Here is a 15826-nt window from a genome sequence, read left to right on the forward strand (position 1 = left end):
TCACATGATTCATTACTGAATTTACACTAAGGGTAGTTTTATGATATTAAAGATTGTAAGGGAAGCACAGCCCAAGATAAGTTGGTAGATGAGAAATCATGCATTTGAGGCAAAGGTCATTGTCTAGTCATTAAAGATGAAATGATACTGCAGGTCTCTGTGCTCTTGTACTCGGGTTCTGCTGGTGTGCACCACAAGTGTCTGGGCTGCTCCCAAAAGGGAAGGTAAGGTTCCTTATGTGTTTTAAATATGAATGCAGGTTGAATACCAATTCAAAATTACAGTAAGTGTTGGACTTTAAAACTGACTTGAACTTTATACTTAAATCCTTTGTTGTAGGTAAACGTATCTAAACATAACTTAATTATGATCATTTCCTGAACAGTAAAACAGAACTTTGTCACAACCTAGTAAACTTGTCACTACTAAAAACATAAAATACTCTATACATTTTATTTGTATATATATTTCTTTAAATGTTATCTAAATTAACTCTTTCGATTCAGATAGACCTGTATTTGAGTTGTATACAGCTCGTGTTCAGTTTACATTAATAAAAATTAAACATGTGTAAAGGTAAACCGACTGTAAATACTGGGTTATTATTCGAATAAATAATTATGGGAACACTCATATTTTTTTAGATTTGTAACATTTAAAATGTTAAACCAGGATCACAATGTCAACTGGTACAGTAAATGCCTCTTAAACTATGTTATGCACTTGCTGGACATACGACCGTAGACAACAAAATCAGTCTTAAGTAGCACGCATGGGTACACTGAAAAATGTTTTTGGTAGCAGTAAAATATATTAAATTAACCCTCATAATTTCTACATAGTAATATTAACATTTATTGAGAATTAGATGTTCCTAAGTAAAATGACAATAAATACACAATTAATTAATGTACAATATAAACTGTGTGGGAATAGTAAGTTGTATTATATATTTTCTTGTATTATTGAACTGTTTTATAGTTACTGCAAAAATAATCAAGTCAATTTTAATCAAAACTTTTACCGCGTTCAGGTCAAAAATCTGAAAAAATCCATTAAACTAAAACATTCAAGTGAAATGAACTTAAAATTATTAGCACATGTTGTAAGGAATACCTATAATCCTTTCTGACTGAATATTTTGATTATTTAAGCTTTTTCACACAATAGAACTGGTAAGAACTTACTAAAAACTTACTTAAATATTTGTTAATAACATGTCATAATGGTTTAAGCTATTATATTAGACTGATTTCAAAGAAAGTCGTGTTAAAGTCACGAAAAATGTGATGATTTATTCGTGTCCATAGAACAAAAAGCTTTTTTTCGTGTCACTCGCAGGAATTTCTATGGATAGTTTTTTTTGTGTCTGTGGCATGACTTTCTTTTTTGTGTTATTTTATGTATTGTTTTATCATTGTATTTTCTTACCATTGTCCCTTGAGGTTGGGGTTAGAATCACTTTCTTTTACATTTTTAGACATCCTAACCCAAACCCCAATTCTAACCCCAAATTCAGGCGAGAATAGTTTAAAAAAGAAGGAGAAAAACATGTAGAAACCAATACGTAACGTAAATCCTAACCCCAACCCCAAGCGACAATGATTTAAAAATAGGGGGAGGGGAATGAGAAAACAATACATAAAATGACACGAAATAAAAAGTCGTGCCAAAGACACAAAAAACTATTTATAGATGTTACAATAAATATGTTGTAGGGGTATTTGTAACACTAATTTGCGCTGAGTGACAGGAAAAAGACATTAGTGGTCAAGGCACAAGCAGCTGTTACCCCCCTGCTCAAGAAGCCCTCTCTTGATACGTCTATAAAGAGTAATTTTCGTCCAATTTCAGTTTTACCATTTATTTTAAAGGTATTGGAAAAAATTGTGTTACTACAGTTTCAATCCTTCCTCAGCACTTGTCACATCTCTGAATGCTTCCAGTCGGGGTTTAAAGGGCTTCACAGTACGGAGTCAGCCCTATTAAGGGTTCTGAATGACATTCTGGTTACCACTGATTCAGGGGATTCTGTGATTTTAATTCTTTTTGATTTAACTGCAGCTTTCTATACTATTGACCATCAGCTGCTTTTATCGAGATTAAATGAATTTGTGGGTCTAAAAGGCCATGTTCTAAAGTGGTTTCATTCCTATTTAAAGGTGCAGTGTGTAAATTTTAGCGGCATCTAGTGGTGAGGTTGCGAATTGCAAAGAACGGCTCAGTCCACTGTTCACCTCTTGCTTTTGAAACACATAGAGAAGCTACGGTAGCCACCACCGGACAAACATGTCATCGTTGGAGACAACTTAGTAAAAAAGATTGTCCATTAAGGGCTTCTGTAGAAACATGGCTGCACAAAATGGTGGCTTTACATGTACGGGGACCCTCTGTGTATGTAGATAAAACGTCTTATCCTAAGGCAATAAACACATAATGGTTCATTATGAAAAGTCTTTATACACCCCTGATAATTTAGTTTTGTATATTATTTTGCATTTCTGTTAAAGGCGGAGTCCATGATGTTTGAAAGCCAGTGTTGATATTTGAAATCACCCAAACAAACACGCCCCTACCCCAATAGAATCTGGACCTTCTGTTGATAGACCCGCCCCACACATACGCAACCCGGCATTTGATTTGATTTGATTGGCTATAAGTGTGTTTTGGTAGTCGGCCCGTCTCCTTTTCCAACGCGTTTTTCAAACATCGTGGACTCCGCCTTTAAGAGATCCTTCCAAAAATTACACACTGCACCTTTAACTGACCGTTATTTCTCAGTCAAAATTGGTAACTGCACTTCCTCTGCTGCTAGTAAATGTGGCCTTCTACAGGGCTCAATTCTATCTCCGCTGTTTTTTTCTCTGTATCTGCTACCTTTTGTTGATGTGTTGATCTGTTGCCACTATGGACAGCACTTTGGGCAGTCCTGAACTGTGAAAAAGTGCTATAGAAATAAACGAACTTGAACTTGAAGGCACGAAAGGAGCTGAATTTTGGGTCGTGGACACGAATAAATTAATTAGATTTTTTGTGACTATAACACTCCTTTGCCGTGAGCTCATGTTGATTATATTATTGATGTTGTTTTGTTGTAAATGATAATTTTGTGTAGTCCTTGTTCAGGTAATCAGTGTTTAATCACATGAACCCTGTTCAGAACATTATATTGTACATCCAAACGCCAGAGGGCGATCTCGTGCAGAAACTCAGTTTGCGCTGTAGACGAAGAACCATACACACGCATCTAATCGCTAATGACATCCAGGAAATGGCTTAAGGATATATTTTACATTGCTGTTCTTCAAACCTTTTCAGGTATTTTCATGATAATAAAGGGTATGTATAATGATTATGTTTGTTGAGTGTTGCTTTTTCAAATGCATGCTATAAACGAGTCAAGCGAAAAGAGATTTCAGATCGATAAGGACTTACTGATCAAAAGCCATAGTAAATGAAATAGCTGTGAATAATATCTTCTGTGCGATTCAGAATAGTTATCGGCCACGCATTATAAGTGTATATCGGCATTTATCGGTGCACCCCTAATTGTAGCCTATTTCTCTCCTGACAATGCACAGTTGTGTGTGTGTGTTTATGTGGAGAATCAAGTTTATTCAATGCCATGTATAACACTAAGAGTAACTAAGTCCATACAACCATGTTAAAAAAAATAACAAACTGTTAATACAATCTACCATACGATTTATTTTAAATTGTTAGGACAGCAATGCTTCAATATTCAAAAAAAGTAATAGACTTTACCTAAACGATTAGGTACTTATAAAACAAACATAATTAAGTGACATTTACTTACAAATTTTATTTGATTTTGATAGGTAAGTTGTAATTAAAAAAGCAGTAAATTTTACTTAAAAGAAGTTTGTGCATGCAAAGTAAATTTTACAAGGTTTTTTCAATGTATATAAGCCAAAAATACATTGTATACATACAATGTAAAAAGTAAAAGTTGGATCGACTTAAAAAATTACTTGATTTTAAGTTGTTTCAACATACAAGTGAAAAACACTTTAAATGAAAAATTTAAGTTAAAAAAATTAATCCAACTTTTCACTTTTTACCGTGTAAGGACTTTATTTGGACAATTTTAAAGGCGATTTTTTTCAATATTAAAATTTTTGCACCCTCAGATTCCACATTTTTAAATAGTTATATCTCGGCCAAATATTGTCCTATCCTAACAAATACATCAATGGCTATGACTGTTTTTGTGGTCCATGGTCACATTTTTATTTAAAATCATCCTGCATCAGGGCTCTAGACTGCCACCAAAATTTGAGAGTGTGCCACTGAATTTTACATCCAGTCGCACATGTGCGACCAGTAAATCTGACCTTTTTTTGTGATTTTTTTGTACTTTCTGCATCTATCATCATCAAAGTATTTATTAGTAATACAGTGTATTACTTAGTAGAAATGTGAATATTTGGTTAGCATGTTGATTTACGGTATGTGCCCCTAAATTTTCTGGTTGCGCCCCTAAAATTTTCAGTTGGGGGCCACTGTGCTCCTAGTGAAAAAAAGTTAGTCTGGAGCCCAATGCAAAATATAAAGATCATTTTGTGAAAATTTAACCTTGATATCTTTAATATTAACTGTGTGGTCATGTAAAAAAAATTAATTAATGTGAAATCAATGAAGTCAAATCAAGCTTTGTTGCTCCGAATCGAATGATTAGATTATGAGACTTTAGCCTAAATTTCATAAATACAGAGGGAAATGAGCATGGGTCAAAAATAACAACAACTCAGTGTGAATTGGATGTCATCTCTAACCAAAACATGTTTAATGAAAACTAAAAAAGTTTTTGTTTAGCAAGGCTGAGCTCCTCGAGAGGAAAGAAAAAATGAAGAGTATCTTAAAGGACAAACGTAAGTTCAGCAACGTAAGTCTGAATGTTTAAAATGTTAAAAGATAAGTTAACGCAATACAGCAAAAGCGGCCCTTACCAAATAATTTATTTATGCATAATAGGATTTCAGAAGCCTGAGGCCAGTCTGAGTAACTCTATTGGAGCTGTACGATGGGCTCTGCCTGATGAGGATGTTTCGCTGCACAGCTCCGCTCCCAGCAAGAGAACATCCATTCCTAGACAAAAGGTAATAGATGGGTCCTTTTTGATAGACCCCATTTTGTTGAAAATAACCCAACCTTTTTTAGAGTCTAGATACAGAGAAAACTATATTTCTGTTATGCTACAGGACCTGAAGGATCTCCGGAGCTTGCAGGAATGTGTGAAGTTTATCACTCAGTGGAAACAGCAGGTGGAACAGGTGTGCAAGGTAATGTGTGATTCTTTCTTTCGAAGGTTTGGTTGCTACATTAACCTAATGAAACTTTTGTTTCTTAAAGGGATAGTTCGCCCCAAAATTAAAAATATGTCATCGTTTACTCACCCTCATGTAGCTTAAACCTATGAGTTTGAACACAAAAGTAGATATTTTGATAAATGATGGTAAGCATACAATTGTTTTTACCCATTGACTTCTATAGTGTGATTGACTTATCTCTTTAAATATTTCCACCTAAACTACAGTATACACAGCAGTAGTTACTGTAACATCTCATCAAGCAAAGCTCTCAAATCAATACACAAGTACACAAACCAATAATTTTTTTATGAGAAAAAAGATGCAATAGCACAAAAAAATTATAAGAATTGCCCTTGAATTACATATTTATCACCCCTCTGTAGTGACAAATGTACTGATAATATGACATGTGTAAACAGACAGTGTATTTATATAATGTTTATAAGGGTTATATGCTCATGAACAAGTTTTTATCTTTCTTTGGAAAACCAAAACTCATCTTCATGTGCCATAAAGCCACTGATAACAACAGATCATGAAGATTGCACCTGATAGGTATGGTTTCCGTATTATGGAACACTAAACATCCAGCTAACCTTTGTAAAGCATTGGGAGGGGGATGTTTTGGACCGCATGAACTGTAATATAGAAATATATGATTGCATTGCATGGTCCTCTGTTTATGAATGTACACTGAATTACAGTGTTGCGGAAAGTTACTTTTAAAAGTAATGCATTACAATATTAAGTTACTCCCAAAAAAGTAACTAATTGGGTTACTTAGTTACTTTTCATGGAAAGTAATGCTTACGTTACTTTTTAGTTACTTTTGCCTTACTTTGTCTTGGCTGAAGCTTGATCTCTTTCAGGCCTTGCAGGTGTTTTTTATGACTGAAAAGTTCTGCATTCAGAAATTGCATATTTCAACACAAAAATGTCGAGCCCTGGCTTGCCATCTCAGTTTCTGACTCAAACTGTTTCTAAACATTTAGTTTAATTCAGTACATACATTTTTCAAATTATGTTAAACTAATTAAATTATAATTAGTAGTAGAATTAATTAAACAAAAAAAGTAACTTGCATAATTTTTTTGAAAAAGTAACTCAAATATTAATGTGTACATTTATAAAGTAATGTGTTACTTTACTCGTTACTTCAGAAAAGTAATATTATTACGTAATGCACGTTACTTGTAATGCTTTACCCCCAACACTGCTGAATTACAAAAAAATAATGTGTGTGCATTTTTTTTAGCCTGACACCAATGGAGACGAAGTTCAAAATATTTATGTGAATGCCGAGCCCCGGAGGTTGGAGCAATGTCGAAAGCTTATCCTTGAATGGGCACAGGAGCTCAAGAAAGCTGAAAATGTGAGTTGATGGGTAAAAGCCCATTTTTGAGTCAAATATAGATAAGCTCAACCGTTGGGTAACATTAACCTTGAAATGTAACCCTTATTATCTGTTGGGTTACATTGTCCATGTTTGACCCAACCATGGGTCAAAACAACCAAGCCTAGTTTGTATGAATTGGATAATTTGTTGGCTAATTTGTATGAATTCGTATGAAGTGAAAAACAAAATGAAACCCCACCCCTAACCCCAACGTCACAGGGGAAAATGTACGAATATCATTATACGAATTAATATAAATTAGCCACCTTGTAAAATACATACTAATTTCCGTGAGATAGCGTTGAACAACCCAAAATATTTTGGTTGAAACAACCCAACATAAATTAATGTAAACCCATCAGTTGGGTTTGTCCATATTGTACCAAACAATGGGTTTAAACAACCCAACAGATAATGCACCAACAGGTGCAAATGAGATTAGTTTTTAACTCCTGTATAACTAGTTTCTAAAAAAGACAAGAATACAGACAACAATAACTAGAAAGACAATCAAAAAAATGATACTAAATAGCACTAAAAGTGGTTCACTGGCGCTTAATCATAGGGGAACCACTTTAAGTGCTGTATAGCCCCTATGTAGAACCATACACGGTACTAGCATTAGCGGCTCCTGACCAGTGGCGGAAGGTGACTTCTTTTTTCAAGGGGCTTGATGCGAAGTTTGTCACAACATGTATGTAGACCGTCATGTGTGTGGTTCCTTTTTTCAAAATATGTGTTCTGTGCTTCGATGGATCCTTTGTCCATCACGTGTCTTGTCAAAATAAGTGCCTGCTGCAGATGCGTTTAAAGGGTTTATGATAAAAGAGACGCTCGCGTTTGCCAGATACTCGCATAATCTCATGCGTAATCAAAGTTTACAGGGAGTGTCTTGCATGTATTTTGTGAATGTGAGCGTCTTTTTTATCATAAATGGTTTTGACGCGTTTGCAGCAGGCACTTATTTTGACAAAACACGTGATGCACATGGTTTACATGACGCAACAAACACATATTTTGAAAACGCAAGCACACACACGACACTCCAAACACTTATTTCGAATTAGTGCCCCACTGCTCCTGACTATAAATTTAGGTGGGGCAGATTTGGGGTCGTATTGTAGGCTATATGACTAACCTATAATTAACTGCTAGTGGTATAAGTTTTACATTTTAAACACTGAACGCATGCATAAAAGTGACCAGAGATCTAGTGTCCTTTCGTAAGTCAGCATGACAGGGGTGCTCCAATGCTATTTTGGTTTTATCCTTTCAGATAAGTGCTTGAAAAATGATAAAGTAAGCATGAGAAATAAAACACTTTATTCCATACAACCAGACAGCCAAAGCTTTATGTCATCCCACGACCCTTTAAATGCCATATTGAACGGCTTTCATCGTTTGGCTGTTGCTCCATTTTGATGGACAGTTGTTTGATGTCCATTTTCTCATTAACTGGAAATCTTTCAAATTAATTCTGTAATAAAAACTTTACATGATTACAATCGGGTTGATTTGCATCACTCGCTATGCTCATGACCTGACTAACGTTGTCACGCAACCACAGGCTGATATGCACTTTGCTTATTCAGAATAATATAGCATTGTACGTAACTATGTTCACATAGCGTAAAAGCTAGAGGGGCAGATTCAAATCTGCCCATATGGCTCTCTATTAGGGCTCGATGCAGTTCCATTTTTCACCACAAATTTACATTGGAAAAATATGGGGTGCTGTTGAGCACGGGAGGACAGAGGCAGACTCTCCCCCTCTCAGCTCGATCATTACATAGCCAACCAAGCTGTGCGCTAAAATTTCAAAACATATTCATCTCACATTACAAAACATTTACGAGTTCATCTAGGGGCGGTTTCCTAAACAGGGTTTAGGTTAACCCAGGACTATGCCATAAGGACATTTAAGTAGTTTTTACAAAAATAACTTTAAAAAAACAACACTGACAAAACAATGGCACTGATATATGTCAGGGCAAGATGTTTTCAGCTCAAACATGCATTTTAGTCTGGGACAAGCAAATAAGCCCTGTCTGAGAAACCACCCCATAGAGTTCTATATTTTCAAGTGGATTAATATTTTGGTAGAACACTGCCCCACCTTAACAGCATTAAAGTCACTTTTTGACTTATTGTATAAGTCTTTCTGTTCTCTTTTACCTATAGATGTATAGTGAAAGACCATGGCGACAAAGAGGTGCAAGCAGTGAGCAGAAAGAAAGCAAGACAGACTCTATGAAACACGCAGACCAGAGGATCATGGAGTGGGCGAAAGAGCTGCAGACTGTGTCAGAGGTGTGAGAACATAAGATGTAGGTTGTAATGTGTGAACCCATGACTATTAAAAGCCATTATATGTGTGAATGTATATGTACAGCGCTTCGGTGTAACGAGAGAGGAATTAATTCAGCTGTTGAGGCAGCTGGAACTGAGGAAGAAGAAAGTTCTGCTGCCTTTTCTGGAGTTCTTAACTTGGTCCGTGCTAAAGGAGGACAACAAGGTGAGACTGAGCATATTTAAGATAAGGCCCAAATAAACTTAAAAGACACCTAGCTAAAGTTCATAGATTAAAACCATAAACTATCTCAGATCCATGGTAACTGCTCAATATTACTATTAGTAAGCAACACTTTTATTATGGCCCTTATGTAAACAGCATGACTATAATATACAAACAGTTTATATCATACCTAGCACACACCCACAGAACTTTCTCCTGCTTATTGCATTATATTGAAAAATGCTGTGTATAATATAGTTTTTCGAACATGACAGGCCTCTAGAAATAAATGCAAATGTAGAGATTTAATTTAGCTGCAAATAATAGACCTTCCTAAATTATTTGGAGGATGATGTGTCCTGATTTAGTGTTACTTAGACTCTTAAAAATAAAGATGCTGCAAAAGGTTCTTCACAGCAATGCCATAGAAGCACAATGGTAAAACTTTACTTAAAGGGGTGTTCATAAGACTTACATGACACCTTCGTAATCATGACATAACACGTGTCATGAACATGAAGGATATTTCATGCACATTTATGATAATTGTCATTTAATGTCATTTGTTTAATTATGTATTTTTTAATGACAAAAATGGCAATGTTTTGTTGTCTTTGTTATGACAACTTGACATAAACCAATAAATCATAACTTTTCCAGTCATAAATCTTTCATAAACATGACACAGCAGAGTAATTATCTAACTTAAGAAACTACCTAGCTTTATGGGTTAACATTACATTAAACTGTCATTTAAAGGTGCAGTGTGTAAATTTTAGCGGCATCTAGTGGTGAGGTTGCGAATTACAACCAACGGCTCACTGCTCACCTCTTGTTTTTGAAACCTATAGAGAAGCTACAGTAGCCGCAACCGGATAACCATGTCATCATCGGAGACAACTTAGTAAAAAAGTTTGGGCTTCTGTAGAAATATGGCGGCACAAAATGGGACTTCCATGTAAGGGGACCCTCGTATGTAGATAAAAAACGTCTAATTTTAAGGTAATAAACACATAACAGTTAATTATGAAAGGTCTTTATACACCCCTGATAATATAGTTTTGTATATTATTTAGCATTTCTTTTAAGAGATCCTTCTAAAAATTACACACTGCACCTTTAAATGTCATTAAGTGTTAATACTCTGTCAAATAATTTTAAATACCTTAACACAATGCAAACAGACACGTAAAAATATTATACTTAACTTTATGTATGTGCACAATACATCTAATAGAAGTTCTTCCTCACACAAATTCTGAAATTTTCTGACATAGAAGAAAAAACGAACAAAGCATTTAATTAATTGTAATTAATTAATTAATTAATTAATTAATTAATTAATTTAATTAACTTTGCAGCGATATGGCTGCATGCCTTAACCCATTATTGTACTGTTTTCATGTCATTTTAGGTGAATCAGTCTCCAAATGCAATAAAATATAATTTTATCAATTTTAATTATTTTTATTATTATTATTATTATTATTATTATTACTACTACTACTACTACTACTACTACTGAATGATTGATTTTATTTATTAAACACATGGAGGAAATAAAAAAAACATTAAGAACTGAAGAATATTCATGATGTTGTTATAAAACTATATGACAGAGTATTAACACTTAATGATATTGTAAGGACAAATTATATTTGTACCACTGTAGTTGAGGTTAAGAAAAATATTCATGACACTCTTATAAAACTATATGACAGAGTATCAACACTTAATGACATTTTAATGACAAATTATATTTGTACCACTGTAGTTGAGGTCAAGAAAAATATTTATGACGCTGTTATAAAACTATATGACAGAGTATTAACACTTAATGACATTTTAATGACAAATTCTATTTGTATCACTGGAAAAAGTGGTCAGTTATGTTGTCTCAAGTTGTCACGACAAGTTATGATGTATTGGTTAATGTCAAGCTGCCATAACAAAGACATCTCAAACAATGCCATCTTTGCATTAAAAATGACATAATTGAACGAATGACATTTAATGACAGTTGTCATAAACGTGAATAAAATCTCCTTCATGTTCATAGCACGTGTCATGATTATGAATGTGTCATGTCAGTCTTATGAACACCCCTTCAAGTAAAGTGTTACCAGAACAATTTTTGGTTCCCCAAAGCATAATTCAGTCAAAGATTCTTAAAATAATTGTTTCTTTTATACCTTTTGTAAAACAAAAAGGTTTTACAGATATCAGAGGTGCTTTAAGAAACCATACAGCCAAAAATGGTTCCACTGTCAGAAATAAAGGTACACAATTGTACCTTTTCTGTCACTGGGGTGGTACCCTATGTTCCGTTTTGTTTCTTTACAGGAATGCAAAACACAGTGTTATACCTTTTAAGGATCTATTGTGTACCTTTAAATGTACAATTATCTGTTTTTTCCCCCTAAACATAATAGGTTCTTAGGGTATTATATTGTACCCCAAAAGGTACAACATTTTAATGTGTTATATACCCATAAAGGAATAGAAATGAACCACCTGAGGGTACCATTTTTGTACCTTTTTTCTGACAGTGGCATGATGACATTGTCTTTTTTTAAATGTTACGATAACTAAAATTGTATTTTTTTAAATGTTACGATAACTAAAATAACTAAAATTGTGTACATATTATTTTATAGGAAATACTCATTTTTTGTTCTTTTTTTGTATATAATGTGTTTAGGATGCTGTTCCACAGATGTGGCTCCTTAGCAAACAACGTGTCTGGAAAACAGGTGAGACTTTCCTTGAACCCTTAAAAAGACTGAAGGTTTTTTTGTATAAATGATGTTGACTGCTCATCTCTAAAAAAATGTTATGTATGATTTGACAGGAATGCCCAAATACATTCCAAACTCAGGTACTGATTTATGTATTTGTCTACACTTTATAACATTACAGTCAATGACGACAACATTGCAACAGTAATAAAGTTTATCATTGGTTTCTGTAGTGTGGAGCTGGATCTACAGTGCATCAGGTATCACTGATTTATAACATCATTTTTATTTAATTTATTAGACAAAAATGAAATACACAATACACACTTTTTTCTATTGTGGTCAATAGTCTTGGATTACATTTACAAGTCATCTTTTCTTCAAATTTGAAAAGCAGGGGAAATCATTAATCCAGAGCTTTTTTAAGATTTTAAATTGACCTTAACTTGTCAAATCTTGACTCATCTCTGTTTAGCCGACATCACATTGGACCCCATGACTAACCATCCTTGGCTGCAGATGTCGGAGGACAGGAAGAAGGTTCAGGAAGCTTTAAGTGAAACTGAAGTATCATTCAGCACTCAGCGCTTCGACAGCTGGCCTTGTGTTTTGGGCTGGGAGGGGCTCTCATCCGGTCGTCACTATTGGGAAGTTGAGATTGCCAACAACGGCTACTGGCGTATCGGGGTGACCACCGCTTCCTCCAAAAGGCATGGCCGCTTTTCCATGAACCCTTCTGAGGGCTTCTGGGCAATATGGAGAAGCACACGGGAGTTTTTTGCATGCACCAAACCAGAGACTCCGCTACCCCTGATGCTTGTGCCCAAAAAACTGGGAGTCTATCTGGATTATGAAGAAGGACAAGTGTCTTTCTACAATGTAGAGACACAGTCGCATATCTTCACATTTACCACAAGTTTCGGTGAAAAGTTGTACCCGCTCTTTTCACCGCTGGATGGACGCACGGTTTTAACACTGTCCACGCCAACTGAAATAGCAGCGTTATAGAAATAAAAAATTACCACTTTTAATCCAATTAACTGACTTCTTTTAATAAGGGGCTCGTGAAGGGAAGTAAGTTGCACGTTTGTGAGACCAGTTTGTAGGTAATAATCCACATTTTAGCCGTCACAGCAGAATGGAAAAATGAGAAACTGATATTAACTCTTTACAAAACTAAAGGAACAGATCCTTAAGAAACTGTAGTAGATAAATCATTTGGGTGGTAAATTTTAACTTTATCATGGTCTTGCAGATATGAGATGTAGATTATATTTACTATTTACCCTTAGAAATGTGTCATGGTGTCCATGTGAACATGGTTTACGATATAAAGGCATTTATTATTGAATTTCACCCGACAAATATACCCGACTCATAAAAATGATTGCTATATGGCATGTCTCTAGATTTTACACACACATTTTAGCTTACATGAATCTTTACAGATTAGACTTAGTAATTTTTTATCCATATTAACTTTAACCATTTAATTATTGTGCCCTGAATGATTTAAATGATAAAATGTCATTCTAGACCCTTTTAGCTCAGTGTTTATCAACCTGGGGGCTAAAATACAAAATACATAAAATAAAACAAAACAAGCATTAAACTGAATTAACTTACAATGAATATATTTCTCAGTGTTTGGTATTGTTTATATAACAAATGTACATCTACATATGCTCTCACATAATTAAAGAGTTTGGTTCCAAAATGAGATACATTTTTAAAACTTTTCAAAAATCTCGTTTGGACAAAGGGGGTGGACTTAAAATCAAACGTTTGAGATCCACTGTCCATTTCTGTACCTCGTGAAACATTTTATATTAGACTTGTTCGACTTAACGCGGCGCCGAGAAGACGACAGCCGTATGACGTCAAGGTTCCGCGAGAGCAATTTAAAGCAAACTCCTGCGTATGATTTCGCGAATCGCTCTCGCGGTGCTTTGACGTCATCCGGCTGTCGATTCTTGCGGTGTCACATAGGGTCGAGCAGGCCTATTGTCTCCCTGATCTGACAGACCCCGTCAGTCTGCCTAGCGCGGCATAAAGTCAAACACGCATAGTGTAAATAATAAATACGACAGTGCAATCTGATTGGTTAAAATGCTGTAGGTATTTACAATAGCGCTGTTTTCTAGCAAATATTTTTCTTATCAGCGCCATCCGCACCTCGTCCACCACTGGTATTTTGAATAAATCCTCAGTGTGCGTTGTGTGTTTAAATACAGTCACGTGGCACATATGCTTTTATAACGTGACCAGATCAGTGAACGTGACACAGATGCGTTTCCATGGTTTCCATGGAACGTTCCTATTATGACGTCATAAAGAAGAGCGTGGGCGGTCTGAAGGTATATAAAGCGCAGCGTTCCACGAATCGAGTCATTCTGAGGTAAGTATCAACGGGATGGCAAACTTCTGGAACACCCCAGGTTAAAATACTCAAAGGTAACACGGTTAGAAAACATTGTTAAATCGTGGAAGAAATACTTGTGTTAGATGTTGTTAGCTGTTTTATATGTAATATTTAAGTATTATTTTTATTTAATATCTAAATATTAAACTTAATGTTAGATGGTAATAACGTTACGTGCTATCGTATGAAACAATAACATGATTTTTAAATGACCATAATGAAAAATGATTTGTAAGTTACATTACTAAAACATTTTCAAAACAAACCCATCCTGATTGAGATTTGCCACAGTTGTGTTTGGTGTTTGCTCTTAGATTCTTTGATTTTTTTTCTTAACTCAGGTGCAGCGCCCTCGGCGGGACAAGCGGCTGTCTGTCCATAGTTTATTGTGTTTAGACCATAGGTTTAGACAGAATCTAGAATAGTGGCCTGTATGATAAAGGGCGGGCAGGGGGCTGCAGTTCACCCCAGGGTCTAAGAGTTAAAAGTAGGGTGTGCACTGTAAGGTAGGACGGTCGGAAGCAGTGCAGGCCCTAGATTTTTTAAATCTAATTTTCGAAGTATTTAATGGTAAACACCAATGTGATTTAAGCAAATAAATAAAGGATTGTCTTTTCAAAAATATGTTAGGTTGGATAGGAAACCGCTTCCTTTAACTTAAACTTTAAATAATAATAGTAATAATAAACGTTTATAATATAGTATTAAATATATAGTATATTTTCTATAGGATTAGCTATGTCTGGCTCTCTCTCAAGGGTTTTTTTCTCCCTAGGACTTTTTTCCCACAGGGTTTTTCTCCTAGGAGTTTTTTCAACCCCTTGAGAGCCAGCTGACATTAGTTTAACTTAGAGCTTTCTTCTATTACGTTACATTAATACTACTTCCTTTTTATTAATGTAAAGCCGTTTTGTAACAACTAAACAATTGTGAAAGCAAATAAAATTGAATTGACTCAAATTGTTGTTTCATGTGTGATGATGTTTGTTGACTTTATGGACATCCCAAAAACTAATGTTTTTTAATTATGGATGAAACTAGAAAAGAAACAATTTTAAGCCTAGATTAGTCTTGTAAAAAGTAATTTTTTGGCTCTTTATTGCTTTTAGTCTGTTATAAACGTTGTCTTTAAAAAGGTAGGCCAACAATTCTTGCCACGCATAGAAAAACTATAAAGTGCATTCTAATAAAGGGGAACAACAGCCTATATATCTAAACCAGAATATTGTAGGTTCTCAATTTACAGTACTGTGCAAAAGTCTTAGACCACCATGCCAGAATTAGATGTGTTGTTTTTGCAATGTTATAGTGATCACATCTAATTATTTCTCAGTCTCTTTAATAAAATACATCCAGAAATTACAGAAAATGTGAATGTAGTATAATTAAAAACTGTATAAAAATGTTAACTGATGTGTCAAG

General features: G+C 34.8%; 1 protein-coding gene across 5 annotated transcripts; it reads left to right on the plus strand.

Annotated features, from left to right (window-relative positions):
* The first annotated feature begins 124 nt into the window (after nt 1-124).
* Nucleotides 125-15364, plus strand: LOC129439991 (butyrophilin subfamily 1 member A1). 5 transcript variants are annotated; one of them, XM_055199000.2, is made up of 13 exons: nt 191-224; nt 1155-1175; nt 3319-3339; nt 4837-4892; nt 4996-5120; nt 5223-5303; nt 6589-6705; nt 8911-9039; nt 9122-9244; nt 11946-11997; nt 12096-12122; nt 12216-12242; nt 12458-15364. In XM_055199000.2, the coding sequence occupies exons 4-13, from the start codon at nt 4868-4870 to the stop codon at nt 12988-12990; spliced, it is 1239 nt and encodes a 412-aa protein (XP_055054975.2). In that variant the 5' UTR covers nt 191-224; nt 1155-1175; nt 3319-3339; nt 4837-4867; the 3' UTR covers nt 12991-15364. The 5 variants fall into 5 exon arrangements, 3 of the variants coding, with proteins under 3 accessions (XP_055054974.2, XP_055054977.2, XP_055054975.2); XR_008642979.2 differs by lacking the exons at nt 1155-1175; nt 3319-3339 and having other exon boundaries at nt 125-224; nt 12458-14436; nt 14746-15364; XR_008642980.2 differs by lacking the exons at nt 1155-1175; nt 3319-3339 and having other exon boundaries at nt 125-224; nt 12458-14380; nt 14746-15364.
* Nucleotides 15365-15826: the final 462 nt, after the last annotated feature.

The sequence above is a fragment of the Misgurnus anguillicaudatus genome, chromosome 22, assembly GCF_027580225.2.
Source record: "Misgurnus anguillicaudatus chromosome 22, ASM2758022v2, whole genome shotgun sequence".
Taxonomy (NCBI): Eukaryota; Metazoa; Chordata; class Actinopteri; order Cypriniformes; family Cobitidae; genus Misgurnus; species Misgurnus anguillicaudatus.